This window comes from Delphinus delphis, chromosome 10, assembly GCF_949987515.2.
Source record: "Delphinus delphis chromosome 10, mDelDel1.2, whole genome shotgun sequence".
Classification (NCBI taxonomy): Eukaryota; Metazoa; Chordata; class Mammalia; order Artiodactyla; family Delphinidae; genus Delphinus; species Delphinus delphis.
In genome coordinates, this window is record NC_082692.2 from 64,506,399 (window position 1) to 64,526,843 (window position 20,445).

The 20,445-nt window shown below is 42.0% G+C and overlaps 1 protein-coding gene across 1 annotated transcript; it reads left to right on the top strand.

The window, feature by feature from the left end:
- Positions 1-2,711: 2,711 nt before the first annotated feature.
- ZNF589 (zinc finger protein 589) lies at positions 2,712-19,244 on the top strand. Its single transcript, XM_060023771.1, is given in 6 exon segments — positions 2,712-2,721; positions 2,875-2,930; positions 12,261-12,387; positions 18,391-18,430; positions 18,432-18,820; positions 18,823-19,244. Coding segments are annotated over 6 exon segments (723 nt in total). The 3' UTR covers positions 18,924-19,244.
- Positions 19,245-20,445: the final 1,201 nt, after the last annotated feature.

Here is a 20,445-nt window from a genome sequence, read left to right on the forward strand (position 1 = left end):
GACAACTGCCTGCCATCTGAATGCCAAAAGTCAAATTGCTACAATAATGGCAAAGACCTCGGGAGAAGACCAGAGTCCAAAGCAAATAACTTTGGATATAACAAACAAGTGCAGTCTAGAATAGGGCTTGGCAAACTTTTTATGTAAAGGGCCAGATGGTAAATATTTTAGGCCTTGTGGGCTTCATGGTTTCTGTAGCAATTACTCAACTCTCCTGTTGTATGAAAGCAGCCAAATAGGTAAATGAATGGACATTGCTATGTTCCAATAAAACTTTATTTGTGGACCTTGAAATTTGAATTACATATGATTTTCATGTGCCATGTGATAATATTCTGTTTTTTACTTTTTCAGCCGTTTAAAAATATAAACACTTCTCTTAGCTCATGAATGGTATAAAAACAGGCAGTAGACCAGATTAGTTCTGTGCATAGTTTGCCAACCCCTGGTCCAGCACTTAGCTCTTTGTCCTGTGGTAGGGGCTTCTCTGTCTCCTTCTGTCCACTTTTTGAGGATGGGCTCTACCTCTGCCCAACGTGCCAGGTCCAGTTCAATTGAAGGACAGTAAAATTGAAGAAAGTAGAGACAGTAACCACCATGTTGAACTTTAAAAGGAGAATGATTTTCCCTGTTGTCACGAATGGCAAAGATATTTTGTAGTACACTGAGCTAGAAAGGATCTTTGACTTCCTTGAATGCTGTGCAGAGTGTCCAACATGGACAGAGGCACCTGCTGGTGAAGTCCTGGACTGTGCCTGTCATCCAACACCTCTTGCCGCTCAGTGGTCTCATGATGGGGAGAGAGGATGACACCTAAGAGTCAGTTGAGGGATCCTCAACTGTGTGAGGCTCAACTCCGCTGTGTGAGGCTACTCTGTGTACCTCAGTTTTCCTACCGGCTTAGTGGGATCAGAGCCACCCTGTCTCTGGCAGGGGGAGGCTCTGAGCAGACTGAGGAGCCACCTCCTTGTGTGCTGCTCAGATCTAGCCACTGGGAGTGGTCAAATGTGGTACTCATTTTTTTCTTCTAAAACTTTAGAACTTGCAATAGTAAGATTACTGGATTTTTTTTTCCTCTCTTGCATTTATCTTCAGGAACCTCGTTGCTTATAGGAAGGCCATGTCAGAAAAACAGTAGCTAAGTCACTCAAACCACAGTGCTAACTATGGTTGTGACTTGACAAATTGCCCAAGATCCTTATCAAACAACACTATAGTTTTATTTTTTAATTTTAAACTGCTTCATTTTTCACAGGGATGTGCAGTTCTGGATGAACGTGTAGATTTGGGACATTTTACGGGACAGAATGATGGTTTTCTAAGGCATGTAGGAGGCTGTATTGTGTAAATGTCTTTCTTGAATCATCTGACACATTCTCCTCAGCTTAGTACAGAAGCCAGGGTTGTTGTTGGGGTCCATTTCATTTAGAGTGTTTCCCCAGATGGTGATTATTTCAACAGAGCTGACGTCATCATCACTTTGAGGGCCTTTTTTTTTTTCCCAATACCGAGGACAAGGCCACCCTTGGCTAAATCCCTCCAACTAACCACACTGTAACCCTCTGAGGAGCCCAAGAAGGAGTGGGTCAAATTATAAGCTTCCATATATCTTGTAGACAGGTATGCCTTATCAGTATCTCCCTCTCTTTCTCACTGATGTGGGGGGTGTCAAGGAGGAAGCTTAGGGCTACTGCTAAGACCCTCCTTTAGTGATGCCTTCCGCAGGGATCAGAAACATGTTCTTTTTATTTCCTCTCATTGAAGAGATGGCAGGGAAAGCTTAAGCTTCCACCCAAGATGGTTTCGTGTGTGTGTGTGTGTGTGGTGGTGGTGTTTTTTTTTTTTTCTTTTTTGAGTATAGTTGGTTTACAATGTTGTGTTAGTTTCAGGCACCCAAGATGTTAAAGCCTTGCCTTTTAAAATTCCATGGTAATTTGGTTTTTTTTAATAAATTTTTTTATTTTTTTTGGCTGTGTTGGGTCTTTGTTGCTGTCTGCAGGCTTTCTCTAGTTGCGGCGAGTGGGGGCTGCTCTTCAGCGAGCAGGGGCTACTCTTCATAGTGGTGCACGGGCTTCTCATTGCAGTGGCTTTTCTTGCTGCAGAGCATGGGCTCTAGGCATGTGGGCTTCAGTAGTTGTGGCACACAGGATCAGTAGTTGTGGCACACAGGGTCAGTAGTTGTGGCTCGCGGGCTTTAGAGCACAGGCTCAGTAGTTGTGGCGCACAGGCTTAGTTGCTCCATGGCATGTGGGATCTTCCCGGACCAGAACTTGAACCCGTGTCCCTTGCATTGGCAGGTGGATTCTTAACCACTGCGCCACCAAGGTAATTTGTTTTTAAGGGGAGTAAGGCAAGCTGTATTTTAGAAATGCTGTTGTAGTGGTCTTTAATACCTTCTACTCTTTACTAGTGCTCTTGTATATAAAGTAAGGAAAAACGTTGAAATTTTAAAAATTCATTTTTCTTAAATCACATTTATATTTCTGTGTATAAAATTTTCATAAACTTTTTTTTGGGGGGGGTAACTGGAGCCATGTAACAAGTATGGGAAAAAAAACTATGCCTTGTCGGAACAGTTTTGCTGGTTTTTAGGGTGGAAAGATGATGGGTACTTAGAATTTACCATATTATATTTAATTAAGATCAGTATTTCTTTAAAAACATAAGTAAACAGGGAAGGGGTGTAGACCGTAGAGGTTAACTCAGGCGTTATGGTGAGAGGTGAGAGGAGCTGAGGTCCTGGATGGGATAAGGAGGGGCTGAGACTTCTGGTTCAGGTGAGAAGGCACAAGTGGCCACAGCTGAGACTCAGAAGGGTTCTCAGGAATAATCCTGATAGGCCTGGGTTCTCAAGGCTGCTGTTTCTTCCCCCAGTTCTGTCTTTTAAGGACTCTGCCAGACTTGGTAAAGAGGAGAAGCCTAGATATCTGGTGAGTTGGGGCCACCTTTCTCTTCTCTGAAATGCTAGCTTATTTCTCAGAGATTCAGCGCATCTCTCTTTCTTGGGGAGGGAGGCAGAGATGAACACTGAGGTGGCCATCAACGTTCATCAGATCAGCATTCACGCCTGTGTTTGCCGTTGTGCTAGGCACTTTAAAATGATTTCTGCATTTAGTTTTTTTTTAACTTTTTGAGCTTATAGAAAAACATAACTAAGTTTAATATGAAGAATTTAGGGCATTCTAAAACATAAGGGTAACTTTTAATAAAAACGTGGGGTTATTAACGTCCTAAAATGCACTATTAAAGTTCCCTTCATCAGAGTTCACACAAATAATTATATTACCTTAATAGTATCTCATAGTCTGGTCTTATACACTGGACTTCTTTTTAACTATTACTGAAATTTTCAAGCATATCTAAAAGTAGAAGAAAAGAGTTAATGAACCCTTATGTATCCATCAACTTACTTCAGTAACTATCAACTCATGGCCAGTTTTATTTTTATTTTTTTATTTTTTTGTGGTACGCGGGCCTCCCACCGCTGCGGCCTCTCCCGTTGCGGAGCACAGGCTCCGGACGCGCAGGCTCAGCGGCCATGGCTCACGGGCCTAGCCGCTCCGCGGCATGTGGGATCCTCCCGGACCGGGGCACGAACCCGCGTCCCCTGCATGGGCAGGCAGACCCTCAACCACTGTGCCATCAGGGAAGCCCTCATGGCCAGTTTTGTTTCATCTCCAACCTTACTGGATTATTTTAAAGCAAATTTAAGACATGGTACTGTTTCATCCATAATTTCAGTCCTGTGTTTATCCTTAAAACAACTTTATGAGGTAAAGAGTGTCCCCCTTTGGGAGACGTCTGGTTCAGAGGGATTTCGTGACTTTCTTATAATCACACATGAACACCTAAATTGAACTCAGATTGCTCTGACTCTCAAAGCCATGAGTTTTCTGTGAGGCCTTCTTGACTTTTTTTCGTCCTAGAAAACTATTCAATGATAAAAAGAACATGGAGAATTCACCTTCTTGTTCTGATGCTTCATCCCACCCTTGCTCCCCTGATCCCGTCTTCTTTTCTACACCAAAAGTATAATTTACTAATTCTTGGGTACAGGACTGTGTAAAATGCTGTGAACTAGCCAAACAGAATGTAAGTACACTGTCCTTATTCTCAAAGAGCCAGTAGTCTTTGGGAAATAATGCATAGAAATAGGAAATAATGACACCTGGTAATTATGATGAAGACAGTTAAAACGAAATAGTTCAGGGAAAGACATGACTAAGTGTTAGCCCATAGCTGTTAAAACAATGCACAGCCACAAAGAATGGTCTTAGGTTTTGGATTGACAATCAAATTAATGGTACACAATGCATTTTAACTCTGCATTAAGTCTAGGTAGCTTCGTGAAAGGATACAGGACAGAAAACATAGCAGCTACATCACTGGTATTTTCCTCAGGGAATTTTGCATTAGCGATGGTCAGTTTCCACGCCCTAGGACCACAGATACCAACCTTGATTGTCAGAGATGAGAGTGACTTGGGAGCAAATCACTTTCTAACAAGGAAGTAACTGCCTTATTTCTGCTGCCTCCCCAACACTTTATTGAGATTGCTTTGTATAATCTAGGTCCTTTGCATTTTCATTTAAATATTAGAATCAGCTTATCAGTTTCTACAGTGAGATTATTATTATTTTTATTTATTTATTTATTTTTTGCGGTACGCGGGCCTCTCACTGTTGTGGCCTCTCCCGCTGCCGAGCACAGGCTCTGGACGCGCAGGCTCAGCGGCCATGGCTCACGGGCCCAGCCGCTTCGCGGCATGTGGGATCCTCCCAGACCCGGGGCACGAACCGGCGTCCCCTGCATTGGCAGGCAGATTCCCAACCACTGCGCCACCGGGGAAGCCCCCAATGAGATTATTTTTTAATATAAATTTATTTATTTATTTTTGGCTGCGTTGGGTCTTGGTTGCTGCGCGCGGGCTTTCTCTAGTTGCGACGAGTAGGGGCTACTCTTTGTTGCGGTGTGCAGGCTTCTCATTGCGTTGTCTTCCCTTGTTGCGGAGCACGGGCTCTAGGCACGCGGGCTTCAGTAGTTGTGGCACGTGGGCTCAGTAGTTGTGGCTCGCAGGCTCTAGAGCACAGGCTCAGTAGTTGTGGTGCAAAGGCTTAGTTGCTCCGCGGCATGTGGGATCTTCCCAGACCAAGGCTCGAACCCATGTGCCCTGCATTGGCAGGCGGATTCTTAACCACTGTGCCACCAGGGAAACCCTACAATGAGATTTTGATTAGAATGGCTTTGAATTTTTACATCAGTATGGGGGAGAACTAACATCTTAACATTATTGAGTGTTCTGGTCCATCAACACAGTATATCTTCACTTATACAGATCTTTATCTTAGGAATCTTACAGTTTTTGATGTACATGTCCGGCACATATTTTGTTAAATTTATCTCTCAGTATTTCATTTTTGTTTTGATGTTAGTGTATTGGAATGACACTATTTTTTAAGGTTTTTTAAAATAAAAATTTAATTTAAAAATAGTTTCAGATTTACAGAAAAATTGCAAGGGTAGTATATAAAAAGAATTCCCATATATCCCACATCTAGTTTTCTCTGTTATTAACATCTTACATTAGTATGGTATTCTTGTCACAATTAATAAACCAATTTTTATGTTGTTATTAACTAAGTCCATACTTTATTCAGATTTCCTTAGTTTTTACCTAATGTCCTCTTTCTGTTCCAATATCCCATTCAGGCTATCGTACTACATTGGTTGTCATGTCTCCAAGGAGGTGTTTAGGTCAGATATTTTATAGATTGTCCTTTAATTGGGATTTGTCCAATTTTTTTTTTTTTTTACATTTGGGACATTTATTATTACAAAAATAAACATCCAGCGTTCCTGTAACCAGAGAAAGTAGGTACAAATCCTCATTATTTTAGGCGTCACTTTGAGTAAGAGATACTGTTTTAGTATTCTTCAGCTGTCATACCTGAATATCACAGATTGGGTGACTTAAACAACAGACATTTATTTTCTCATAGTTTTGGAGGCTGGAAGTCCAAGATTAAGGTGCCAGCAGGGTTGGTTTCTAGTGAGAACTTTCTTCCTGGCTTGCAGATGGCTGCCTTCTCACTGTGTGTCCTCACATGGCCTTTCCTCTGTTCACATGCACATTCCTGGCATCTCTTCCTCTGTTTATAAGGACACCATTACTTTATGACCTAATTTAACTTTAACTATCTCCCGAAAGGCCGTGTCTTCAAATGGAGTCACATTGAGGGTTAGACTTCAACCTATGAATTTTGGGAGGATGCAGTTCAGTCCATAACATTCCATCCTCGTCCCCCCCACTCACATCCTTCTAGCATGCAAAATACATTTACCCCAATCCAACAGCCCCAAAAGTTTTAACCCATTCCAGCATACTCCAAGTCCAAATTCTCATCTATTTATCATTGAAATCAGGTATGGGTGAGACTTGATGTTTTTTCTGATTAGACTGAGATACAGTTTTCTGGGAGGAACACCACAGAGGTGAAATACTCTTCTTATCACATCATGCCAATGGTAGATAGTATCAGCATTACTTACCACTGTTAATGTTAACCTTGATCATTTGGCAGAAGGAGGGTTGTCAGGTTTCTACACTGTAAAGTTACTACCCTGCCTTCCCCATAACTTATACTCTGGAAGGAAGTCACTATGCAGAGCCCACTTGAAGCGTGGGTACAGTCTACCTCTTGGAGGGTCGAGTAACTACATAAATTGTTTGGAATTGTTCTGCATGGGAAATTTGTCTATTCTCCTCCATTTATTTATTTATTTATTTGATTTATTCATTTATTTATATCAGTATGAGTCATGGTTATGTATTTTATACTTTGGGTTATAACCCAGTATCACTTTATTTTGTTGCTCATATTGTTTCAGGAGCTCTTTAGTTGGTTCTTGTGTCCCTTTGACGTACTCCCATTATTGTGGTTTTTTGCCTTTTTTAAGTACTTCCTTACTTTCTGGCTCTACAGTATGCTCCAGGCTCATTTTGTTTATGTCCTGCTCCAGTCCTCAGATCAGCCGTTGCTCCTTTCATTGGAGAATGATATTAGAAACCAAGATCTGTATGCTAGGTGCGCCCTTTGCTGCTGGAGTGTCATTGATTCCAGGCCCTCTCGGCTGACAGAGAAAAGAAATGTGATTGTGTATACTAATCTCTGTATATACTCGTTTATAAATATTTCTTTATGTAATTATATTAAGCTAAAGATGAGTTTGTTCTGATGCCTCCAGCTCAAATCCATTACCACATGGATCATTCTAGCCTCCTCACCTTGCTTATTTATAACCTCCCACCAACAGTGAGAAACCTGACTTCCACTATTCACCATCCATTCACTTAATTTTTCAATTCCAGTTTATAAGTATAGTGACTTCAGAATTGTTTACCTGTGCCCCTGTGGAAAACAACTTTATCAATTAGCATATAGTACTTATTTATATATAGTTCCTTTTGTCTACAGACGCCACTCATTTCCAAAGTAAGCTACTTAGATTAGCTCCTTTTTTCTCCACCACCTTTAGGGAGGTTATTTCACATATTTGTAATACATTTTTTTCACATTCTTCATTCCATCCTGGGATCCCCTGACCTCCTAAATGAATTTTTAAAATTTACACACATTAAGGTTTATACTTTGTGCTGTAAGGTTCTGGGGTTTTGATAAGTGCATAGTGCCATGTATCCACCATTACAGTATTGTGCAGAATAGTTTCACCCCTCTAAAAAAAAATCCTTGCTTCACCAGCCAAACCCTCCTGTTTTTTTTTTCCCTTTGGCTGCACCACACAGCACGTGGGATCTTAGTTCCTTGACCAGGGATCGAACCCGTGCCTCCTGCAGTGGAAGCGCAGAGTCTTAACCGCTGGACCGCCAGGTAAGTCCCTGATTTTGTTTCTTTAGCCTGTTTTTAAGGTGAGTTACATTGATTGCTTTTCAAGTGTTGAACCAGCTTTGCAAACCTATAATAAGTCCCCCCTGGTTGTGGTGTATAGTTCTTCTTATACATTTTTGGGTTTGATTCACTTGTATTTTGTTGGGGGTTTTTGTGTCTGTATTCATGAGATATACTGATCTGTGGTTTTCCTTTCTAATGTCTTTGTCTGATTTGGGGTATTCTAATGTCTTTTCTGGTATTAGGATAATGCTGACCTCATAGATGAGTTAGGAAGGGCTCCCCCTGCTTCTGTTTTCTGGAAGAGGTGTGGAAGTCTTTTGTGGTACAAAAGTTTTAATTTTGATGAAGTCCAGTTTATGTATTTTTTCTTTATGGATCATGGTTTTGGTGTCATGACTAAGAACTCTGCCTAGCCCTAGGTCTTGAAGGTGTTCTTTTATATTTTCTTCTAAAAGTTTTATAGTTTTACATTTAAATCTAATATCCATTTTGAATAATTTTTTGTATAAAGTATGAGGTTTTAGGTTGATGTTAATTTTTTTACCCATGGATGTCCAGTTGTTCCAGCACAATTTGTTGAAAAGACTCTTCTTCCTCTATTGAACTGCTTTTGCACCTTCATCAAAAATCAATTTGATGTACTTATGTTGGCTTCTTTCTGGGTTCTCAGTACTCTTTCATTGATTTGTGTCTATTCTTCCACCAATATTATGCTGTTTTGGTTATTGTAGTGACCAAATAGTAAGTAATAATTTTAATATCAGGTATAGTGACTCTCTCACTTTGTTCTTCTGCTTCCTTTGCCTTATCATATAAACTGTAGAATAAGCTTGTCTGTATCTACAAAAAATCTTGAGATTTTGATAGGAATTGTTTTAAATCTATAGGTGATTTTGGGGAGAATTGACATCTTCACTGTGTCAAGTCTTGCAAACCGTGAACATGGTGTGTCTCTCCATTTAGTTAGATCTTTGCTTTCTTTCATCACCATAAAGACTCTGTACAAATTTTGTTAGATTTATGTTTTAGCTATCTCATTTTTTTGAAGTGATTGCAAATGGCATTATGTTTTTAATTTGTTTCCATGTGGTCATTGCTAGTATATAGGAATGTGATTGACTTTCGTGTGGTCATCTTGTATCTTGTGGCCCTCATGGACTCATTTATTAATTCTGTGATCTATTTTGTAGATTATTTTGGATTTTCTACATAGACAACCATGTTATCTGCAAATAGGGACAGTTCTGTTTCTTCCTTACCAAATGTCTATGCTCTTATTTCCTTTTCTTGCCTTATTGCCCTGGCTGGAGTGTTTGATTACTTTTTGAGAACCAAAAATTATTTATCTTTAAAGTCAGTTCTCACTTAAATATAAAACATTATACTGCTTAATTATAATAAATAGTAATAACAAATATTTACTTCATGTCAGGCATTGATCTAAGCACTTACTAATTCCTTTAATCCAACAACCCTGAAAATAGATGTCATTATCAAACCCATTTTATAGATGTAGAAACTAAGACAGAGCGATTATGTAAGTTACCCAAGGTTACATATTTTATAAAGTAATGGAGCTGGGATTTGGATTTGTGGCATTTGGTTCTGCAGGTTGGGTTCTTAACACATCCATTGTGCAAAAATCCTGGCTTTCCTTCTAGCTGAGCCAGTCTTATGCTTAAGTGAGGGAAGTGGAGGGAGAAGAGAAAGCAAGAAAGAAATGGAGAAGTTGCTGGAACATGAAAGACACAAGGTGTGAGCAAGAGAAAGTGTGAGACCTGATGTAAGAAGAATAGGGGAAAGATTATTAAGAATATGAGGACCAGAATATGCTAGAAGAAGCTGGTCATGGAAAGCTTGAGAGGGCCCCCACGCCATTCCCCCCATAGGTCTTGACTGCCTAATTGTGGGTCCCAGCTTGTTGTCTAGACATATGTCTTCCCTCCTACACTATACAAAGCCTGACTGCCTGGGCTGTCAGGGTGTGTATTTGACATCCCTCCCCAAACCCACACACCCAGTGATTTCTGTATTTATACCTAGTTTCCCACTCTCAATTCAGCATCATTATTATTCTTTACTCCTTTTGCCACTTCTGTGTATTGGATTTTAAATCTATTTTAGAACCTAGCTCTGAAGCAAGACTGCCTAGAAGCTCTGGCTTGGTAACCTTGTGGCTCAGTCCACCACCTCAGCCCTCCAACTGTGGTCTTTGATGTGACAGAAGCTTAATTAGTTTAGTTGTAGAACCTGGAGTATACATCGCCAACTCCTAGGGTGTGAAAAACCACTTAGAAGGTGGGCTAGATAGAAGACTGAAATAGACCTGAGAATAGGAGGAAGCAAGTCAGAAAATAGGCATTCAGGGTGATCAAAGATAGCTGAGAATGATGTACACATGTCCCTCAATTCCACAGACTGAAGGAGCTTGGTAGTTAAAAATCTAGGGCAAGGCAGTAGTGACACAGACAACCCAGAGGTTGCAGCAGATGGTAATGGATTAAATAATGCTTGAATTCAATAGAAGTAAGTAATTTGGTGACTACCATGAGACTTGAGGGCAACACCACCTTTTAGGCATAACTAAAGAGAGAAAATGTCTCTGAATATACCTATTCTAATAAGAAGAGACCTGATGAGAAAGCATGTGGTATGGTTCTAGTATGCAGAAAGTTGAAGCAAGGTTTCTGAGACTTGGAAGAAATAAAGAGGTGAGAGAAAACTGGTGCATGACGGAAGAAAAAGCAGCTTGCAGTGAAGAGAATAAGGGCTCTGGAACCGTGAAGGACTGTTTTCCAGTCCTGTTGTTTTCTTGTCATTTGGAGAAGTTCTCTGGGCCTCAGTGTTCTTTCTCTGAAATAAAGACTGTAATATCATTCTTACAGTGATGATCTTGCGATGTAGTTTCATAAAATGTAAATATGTTCCTTAAAAATTTTTCCATAGGTTAAGGTTAAACTTCATTTAACTGGAAATACCATTCTCAGGAACCACTACTTGCCATCCTCCCTGCCAACCATTTTATGTATTCAAATATTGCCCTACACATTGAGCGAGAGGTTGGAGGGCTTTACAAAAGGCAATGTCAAAATATATACAGTGATAGGGATCTTATAAATCACTTTTCTCAAGCAGAGAAATCTGTGTGTGAGTGTGCGTGTGTGTGTGTGTGTGTGTGTGCGCACGCACACACCCAGTGACCTTTATTAAGCTGGCCAGATGTTCAGTACATAGTTAAGTCTTTTTTTAAAAAAAATACATTTATTTATTTATTTACTTTTGGCTGCGTTGTGTCTTCGTTGCTGCCCGTGGGCTTTCTCTAGCTGCAGTGAGTGGGGGCTACTCTTTGTTGCGGTGCGTGGGCTTCTCTTGTTGTGGAGCATGGGCTCTAGGCGCGAGGGCTTCAGTAGTTGCAGCATGCGGGCTCGGTAGTTGTGGCTCACCGGCTCTAGAGCACAGGCTCAGTCGTTGTGGTGCAAGGGCTTAGTTGCTCCACGGCATGTGAGATCTTTGCGGACCAGGGCTCAAACCCATATCCCCTGCATTGGCAGGTGGATTCTTAACCACTGCAGCACCAGGGAAGTCCCATAGTAGGTCTTGACCAGGCTGGTTCACTACAGTGCCCCACCTTGCCTCCTTGCCTGCGCTCCCCATCTCACCCAGACCCCACACATAGAGGCACCTCTCAGAACCCACACACATGACTGGTTCAGGCAGCAACTGTCTACTCCTGATGAATGCTCTTAGGCGTAAGCCTTCAGAGCGGCCGATAATTTGGCAATTAACCAGCAGGCTGAAGGAATACAGTTTGAATCCTTTGATAAAGCTTGGCGTGCCTCAGCACTATCTCCTTTTGTTCAGAGAAATATATTTTAATCAGTGTTAACAAATACTCATTCTAGACCTGGCATGAGGCACTCACATTTTTCTCTATAGTCCGAGCTGCCTCTTATTTTTTCTCTAATCTTCATCATTTCTTAATGCCCAGTATAAGCCCTGCCTCTGTGCTGCCTTTCCTTACTTCTGTAGCTTGTCTTCTACCCTCCATTCGAATTTCATCCATTATAAGTTGTCACATTCATACTCCTGAACTCTGCTTTAATGTTTTCTCATTGATTCAAAAATAATTTTCCCAATTAAAATGTAAGTGTTTTAGGGCAAGGAGTGTGTCTTATAGATTAGTCCTGCTTTCTGCATGTTATAACACCAAACCAAGTGTGGAGTAATGCCCAACCCTGCAAACCCTCAGATCCATTACTTATGTAGTGAGATTCTTCAGGACAGCCAGTTCCATTCTCCATGTGAAAATTGTTGGTGACTTGATGAGTATGAATTTGTTGGTTGATTTAGGGACCAGTGAAATTCGAGGGTGTGGTTGTGATTTTCACTGAGGCAGAGTGGAAGAGACTGAGCCTTGAGCAGAGGAACCTATACAAAGAAGTGATGCTGGAGAATTTCAGGAATCTAGTCCTGTTGGGTGAGGGTATGTTCTCTTTCCTTAATTTTTCCATTCATATATTTATTGACCATATAGCCAGCCAATGTTCTAAGCTGTTAGAACACATCTCTGAATAAAACAATAAAGCATTTTTTTGGTCATTCTAGTATAGTGACATATACAATAAATAGCATATATAAGTAAATTATGTATGTTAGAGGATAATAAGCTCTACATAGTTTTAAAATATGTATAATATATACAAATATAAGTAGAGCAGAATAAGGGGGATCCAGGGTGCCGGGGTGTAGAGGCAGGGGTGGGTGATCAGGGTAGGCCTCTGTGAGGAGATGGGTGTGAGTAAAGGCTTGAAGGAGGTAAGGAAGTTAGATATGTGGATGTAGTGGGAGACTCTTCTGTGCTGGGGAACAACCAGTGCTGAGACCCCGAGATAGGAAAGGAAGGAGGCCGGCGTGATCAGAGCACAGAGAGCAAGGAGGAGAGGAAGGTAATAAGAGAGGCCTCTCTGTGTCCTAGAAGTTAAAAAAGCTTATAGTGTAATTAAATCTGTCCGTTTTGTGTTTTATAGGTTATTTGATATTATAATCATATTTTTCTTCATTTATTTAAAACCTGAAACAGATTATTTGTCTAGGATGGTAAATACAAAATTATTCTGGATATTCCTGCATTCTTAAGAGTCCTGTTTTCAGACTTGCACATAAATTTCTGTCAGAAGCTTTTTCAAGAATTTTCTCTATTTGGCATAGCTATGAATTAATTAGTTCTGATTTATTTTTGTCTGCTTGGATCTGTTACGAACTGTTTTCCTCGGTTTGAAATGGCCCAATTTCACTCCATTTGGCTTCTGACCTAGTTTCTCCATCTGTCTCAGTGAAGAGTCACCCATTTAAATTTGCTTTCAGCTGGCCAAACTAATTTGGTCTTGTTTTTACCTTGTTTCGTCTGGTGGTCTTCTTCTCTGTCTCTGTGCTCATGCATTTCATTGATTCTGAGAACTATATTAAAATTATCTCAAAGTAAATTAATCTTTACATGGAAACTTTGGATCCTGTTGGGTCCATTTCATACTTCAAACTGTTTTGCTGCACTTGATTCATCCTTCCTTTTCTCTATATATTTTTCTTTTATTGATGAATTACTTAAAACAAATCCCAAATAATGTGACATACCACTCCTAAATATATCACAATGTAACTAATAAATAAGGACTTTTTTTTATATGTAACCACATTATCTGTAGGGCTTCAGTATCATCTGACACTTGGTCTATGTTCAAATTTACCTGATCATCTCAAAAAAGTCTTTTTGAGAATTTGAATCAGGATCCAGACAAGATCCACACATTCCATTTTTTAAAAATATTCCTTAAATCTGTATCAGTTCTTCCTCCCTCTTCTGGTTTTTCTCTCAAGGCCGTGGATCTGTTTGTAATTCTCTGAATCTAGAATATAAATCTATTTTAGATAATATTCTAAAGTAGTTTTTACATAGTAGATCGTAAATCAAGGGAGAATAGTTTTGAACTTTATCAAGAAGTGTTCACCAGAGACTTCCCTGGTGGCGCAGTGGTTAAGAATCCGCCTGCCAATGCAGGGGACACAGGTTCAATCCCTGGTCTGGAAAGATCCCACATGCTGCGGAGCAGCTAAGCCCGTGTGCCACAACTACTAAGCCTGCGCTCTAGAGCCTACAAGCCACAACTACTGAGCCTGCATGCCACAACTACTGGTGCCCACATGCCTAGAGCCCACTCACCACAAGTAGAGAAAGCCCACGTGGAGCAGTGAAGACCCAATGCAGCCATAAATAGATAGATAGATATCTAGATAGATAGATAGATAAAATGCCATTTGCAGAAAAAAAAAACAGACGTGTTCATCAGCATGAAGAACATGGGAATTTCCCTGGTGGTCCATTGGTTAGGACTCGGCGCTTTTACTGCCGTGGCCCGTGTTCAATCCCTGGTCAGGGAACTAAGAACCTGCAAGCCGCGCAGCACGACTGGAAAAGAAAAAAAAAGAAAACATCACATGACCAATGGCATTGCTGGTTGTAGTGTTTGAGTTACCACCCATACAGCACACCTATGTCTGTCACCAATATAGTATACACATGTCATCAGTAAGGCACATCCATGTCTGTCTGCATTTGTAACTGTCATGTCCACAGTGATCTGCCTGTAGCTGTAAGCATCTCATTGCTTCATTATGTCTCCTAATGTAGTCCTGTGAAATTCATATTGAAATACATAATTTTTTATTGTAAATTACTTGCTTTTATTTCTCTTTTATATTTTGGTTAGGGCATTACATTCTTTTTTAAAAATTCTGTGTATGGGGACATTTTATTAAATATGAATCTCATTGCAAGACAGTAAATGAGATGTTACAAGACATAGACTATGAAAAGGAGCCTTTGATTCTGACAGTATTGAGAACGTGTCTGTCTTCTGCCTAACCTTTTAAGTTCTTTCTTAATTAACTCTGTTCCTATCACTTATTCATGCAAAAGTATTTATTAACTATTATATGTTAGGTCCAGTTCTGGGTTCTTGGAATATACCAGTAGTATATCTGGGAGAAGGGTGTTCCAGACATCGGAACCAGCCAGTGCAAGGCATCAGGAGGGAGTTCAGTGTGACTCAGATTGGAGGGAATGAAGGATGGAGTATAGATGGAGTCAGAAAGCCGATAGGTTGTGAAAGAATGTGGAACCCAGTGGGCCACTCTCAGGGCTTGGTTTTTACTCTGAACATTACGGGGTTTCTTGGGTTTTTTAAAAATAAGGTAAAGAGTTCTATTTATTAGGAATGTAGAATAAAGAAGGAAGAGATTGGAATGGGCTTTAGTCACCTGCTCCCATCCCATTCTTCTATTCCTGATCCCAGGGCAGAACTCTCATGGCTCTAGGGAATACTTCCTTTGGATGGATGAGGGTCCTGGCAAGATTGGTCTCAGTAGATCCTCTGGAGCAGCATGGCTTAGCCACCCCTCATTCTGTCCTGAGAGTAGTCAGTGCAGTTGGACTGGGTGTCTGGAATCTCCTGATCAGGAGATCTGGATGGCTTTGTAGCCCTAGACTGTGGTCAAAGCCCAGAATACCTCCTGTCCCCAGATTTAATCTATAGGCCAAATTTGGTTAGTTTTTCCCCAAACAGATTGTTCTATGTCAGGGGGTTTAATTCTCACTGGCTTCTTTTCTCCAGAGACCTAGTCAAAGCAGCAAGAGTCTCATTATTTGCTTCGAAGCTTTTTTTTTTTTCCCCCTTAAGGACAGGTTTAGTAGAAAATAATTCTTTGTATGCTGATTAGTTCAGAGTTATCTGTGGTTTGTATAGTATTTAAGAGCACATCCCAAACCCTGTTTTGTTTCTTCTTTCTTTGTGACTGTGAACAAGTTACTTAACCCTGCTAAACTATTCTCTGCTGCCTTCTGCATTGGAGACACCAGACTGAGTGACTCCTACATCAATCCACTCTTTCTTCTCATAGGAAAAGTCACAAAGTACGTTCCCCTGTAGGTCATAGGATTGTTCTCTCTTGTTGGAAATAAACGGTTGTAGCTGTGTGTGTCAGTGTAACTGGTTATGGCTTAGGAGATAATTTTAGTGTAAGTGCAGATACAAAGTTGAAGATGCCTCTGATACTTACTTGGAAGATTATTTATTGGAATAATATATAGAATAATAGGTTCTGCTGTGGGTTTTTTGGGGGGTTTTTTTGATTCAAGTAAAAGATGTAAAATGTAAAAACTGACTACAGTACATAATCTGAATCTAATCATAGGAAAATGTCGGCAACATTCTATACATATTCTAGAACATGAGGAATGTTCCCTAAAAAAAGAACCCTATTCTTCAAAAATGCCAGTCTCATGAAAGAGACACTAAAGGAAACTAAAGAAACATGGAAACTAATTGTAATATCTGATAGTAGACTAAATCCTGTACTGTAGGGAAAATGCTATAAAGGACATTATTGGATCAATTGACAAAATTGGAATATATATGATAGTTAAAGTATTATGTAAATGTTAAATTTACCAGAGTTCAAGCGGAAGTTTTCGTGGGGCAACTGAGAAGGACACAGTTAAGATGGAGTTTCCAGCCCAGTGAGTCTGAGGGCCAGACCGTGACCCCATAAAGCATGATCTCCTGTCCAGACTGTGGCAGGTGTTGAAGCAACTTTCAAATTCTGCCCCTACTGTGGAAAACCTTTACCTACAGAGGAGCACGAGGGGTCCCAGACCTTTGTCAAGCTGTCTATGTCATCCTCCCAAGCTTGGACTCCTCCCCTGAAATCTACATTCATATATATCAGACTGCCTGCTTGACATGTATTGGATGTCCCATAAGTGTCTCCACATGCCCAGAACTAAGCTCCTAATATGACTGCCGCCCCCGCACCTGCCCCTTCCATAGACTATCCCATTGAGGTAACAGCAGTTCAGCTTATTCAGTTTCTCAGACCATGAAGTCATCCTCAAGTCCTCTTTCTCTCCCACCCCATGACTGCAGCGCTCCAGCAGATCTCATCATCTCTCCCTTTAAAAGTCAATGCCGAGGGCTTCCCTGGTGGCGCAGTGGTTGGGAGTCTGCCTGCCGATGCAGGGGACACGGGTTCGTGCCCCGGTCTGGGAAGGTCCCACATGCCGTGGAGCGGCTGGGCCCGTGAGCCATGGCCGCTGAGCCTGCGCGTCCGGACCCTGTGCTCCGCAGCGGGAGAGGCCACAGCAGTGAGGGGCTCGCGTACTGCAAAAAAAAAAAAAAAAAAAAAAAGTCAATGCCGAGGGCTTCCCTGGTGGCGCAGTGGTTGAGAGTCCGCCTGCCGATGCAGGGAACACGGGTTCGTGCCCCGGTCCGGGAAGATCCCACATGCCGCGGAGCAGCTGGGCCCGTGAGCCATGGCCGCTGAGCCTGCGCGTCCGCAACGGGAGAGGCCACAACAGTGAGAGGCCCGCGTAACGAAAAAAAAAAAAAAAGTCAATGCCGAGGACTTCCCTGATGGCACAGTGGTTAAGAATCCACCTGCCAATGGAGGGGACACAGGTTCGATCCTTGGTCTGGGAAGATCCCACATGCCGCGGAACAACTAAGCCCATGCACCACAACTACTGAGCCTGTGCTCTAGAGCCCACAAGCCACAATTACTGAGCCCATGTGCCACAACTACTGAAGTCTGTGCGCCTAGAGCCTGTGCTCCACAACAAGAGAAGCCACTGCAATGAGAAGCCCGTGCACCACAATGAAGAGTAGCCCCCACGTGCCTCAACTAGAGAAAGCCCGCATGCAGCAACAAAGACCCAACGCAGCCAAAAATAAATAAATAAATTTATTTTAAAAAAAAATTTACCAGAGTTGATAACTGTATTGTGGTTATGAAAGTGAATATCCCGGGCTTCCCTGGTGGCGCAGTGGTTGAGAGTCCGCCTGCCGAAGCAGGGGACACGGGTTCCTGCCCCGGTCCGGGAAGATCCCACATGCCACGGAGCATCTGGGCCCGTGAGCCATGGCCATTGAGCCTGCGCGTCCAGAGCCTGTGCTCCGCAACGGGAGAGGCCACAACAGTGAGAGGCCCGCGTACCGCAAAAAAAAAAAAAAAAAAAAAAAATGAATATCCCTACTTTTATGAGACACACACTGAAGTATTTAGGGTAAAGGGCATTGATGTATGCAGTTTACTCTCAAATGATTCAAAGAAAAAAATATATATACATATATGTATACACACATATACATACATAACATACAAATGTTAGCAGTAGGTAATTAGGGTAAAGGGTATACAGCTGTTCTTTGTATTGTCCTTATTCTTGCACCTTTTCTGTACATTTGAAATTATTTCCAAATAAAAAGTCCAAAGAAGTTGAATGGAAATATAGGTCTGGTGAAGCATGTCTTGGAGAGACAGACATTAACGGCTGTGAATGATTAATGGGCCAGATCTTACTATAAGACAAGGAAGAAAAGCCCAGCGAGCCCTTCCTCTGACTACTTTGACTGAAAACTTTCTTCTTCAGCAGATTCAAAGCCAGGAGTCCGTCCCTGGCCCCTTTGCCCTCTGCCCTCTGGCCTTTGACGGTCAGCAATTTCTCAGCCACCATGAGCTCTGCAGTCATCTTATTCCATATTCATGTGCAGGAAATCAACTCCAACCAGGGGATCCTTGCCCAAGTGACCACCAGCAGCGGCAGCAACAACATTCTGATAAAAACCACTGGGGTGCCAAAGCAGAAGATCAAGGAATGGGATCTACACCTTTGTTTTGGAGCATAAATGAGAAGGGGACTTAAGTGGTTTTCTCTAGCCCACCCCAGGGACCACCAGTAAGCTCTCAGGGAGGCAACAAAGTGTTGAAGGTACAGCTCAGTCCAGCCCAGAGGGTAAGCTCTGGGGAAGCAGACAACATTCCTGAGAGGGTAGAACTCTCAGGATTTGGAGCAGTCAGGTTTAGAGGTGTGGACTAGGTTTTAGCCAGAAGTCAAACCTCTTCAGACACAGGCTGTCACGAGCGGAGATACCTCCTGTGCAGAAAGTGTGGGTGAAGCTTTAGCAGGAAGTCACATCTCAACAGACATCAGAGGACACACAGGGGAAAAGCCTTATATATGTGGGGAGTTGTGGTCAAGGCTTTATAGATAAGTCACCCCTCTACAACCACCAGAGTACACACTCAGGTGAGAAGCTTTATGTATGCAGGGAAGTGTGGGCAAGCTTTTAGCCACAAGTCACACACACACAAGGGAGAAGCCCTTTGCATGATGTGTGGGCGAGGCATTAGTGAAAAGTCAGACCTCATTAAGCACCAGAGGATTCACACAGGGGATAAGCCTTATGTGTGCAGGAACTGTAGCCAAGGCTTTAGGGTGAAATCACACCTAAATCATCACACACCACAGGACATGTTCAGATGAGAAGCCTTTTGTTTGCAGGGAGTGTGGGTGGGGTTTTAGCCACAAGATAATCCTAAACACACACCAGAGGACACCCATAGGAGAGAAGCCTTACGAGTTGCAGGGTATGTGGGCGAGACTTCAGCCACAAGTCAGCTCTCAGCACGCATCAGAGGGTGCACTCAGGGGAAAAGTCTTATGTGTGCAGGGAATGTGGGCAAGGCTTTAGCCATAAGTCAGCCCTCATCAGACACCAGAGAACACACTCAGGGAAAAGCCTTAGGTGTGCGAGGAGTGAGTATGACTTTAGCAACAAGGCAGTTGGCAGCCACATCAGAGGGCACACTCAAGGGAGAAGCCTTGATTGTGAGGTCGTGTGGGTGAGGCTTTAGCTGGACATCACTCCTTATCACAGAGCAGAGGACATGCTCAGAGAGAAGCCTGACAGGGAGTGAGGGTAAGGTGTTAGCTGGAGGTGACCTCATGAGAAACACTGGGAGTCAAATCTCTCCACCATCCATTACCACCCTGCTAGAGCTCTGCGAGGGCTTCAGGAACAGTCTTCTGACCCCTTACACCCTCTGTGAGTGTGAAGATGGCAGAGGTCTAGCCTCTGAGAACAGAGCTACCAAGTGATGGTGCTCTTGGAGAAGTGGTCTTTGCTTCTACCTACTTCCTTCTTCAGCTGTGTCCTTCTGTTGGCTTCTATGACACTTTCCTGTTCTATTTTTGTCTACATCTCTAGCCTTTGATGCATCCTCTTTTTTTTTTTTTTAACATCTTCATTGGGGTATAATTGCTTTACAGTGGTGTGTTAGTTTCTGCTTTATAACAAAGTGAATCAGTTATACATATACATATGTTCCCATATCTCTTCCCTCTTGCGTCTCCCTCCCTCCCACCCTCCCTATCCCACCCCCGATATCCCTGTGCCATGCGGCTGCTTCCCACTAGCTATCTACCTTACGTTTGTTAGTGTATATATGTCCATGCCTCTCTCTCGCCCTGTCACAGCTTACCCTTCCTCCTCCCCATATTCTCAAGTCCATTCTCCATTAGGTCTGTGTCTTTATTCCTGTCTTACTCCTAGGTTCTTCATGACATTTTTTTTCTTAAATTCCATATATATGTGTTAGCATACGGTATTTGTCTTTCTCTTTCTGAGTTACTTCACTCTGTATG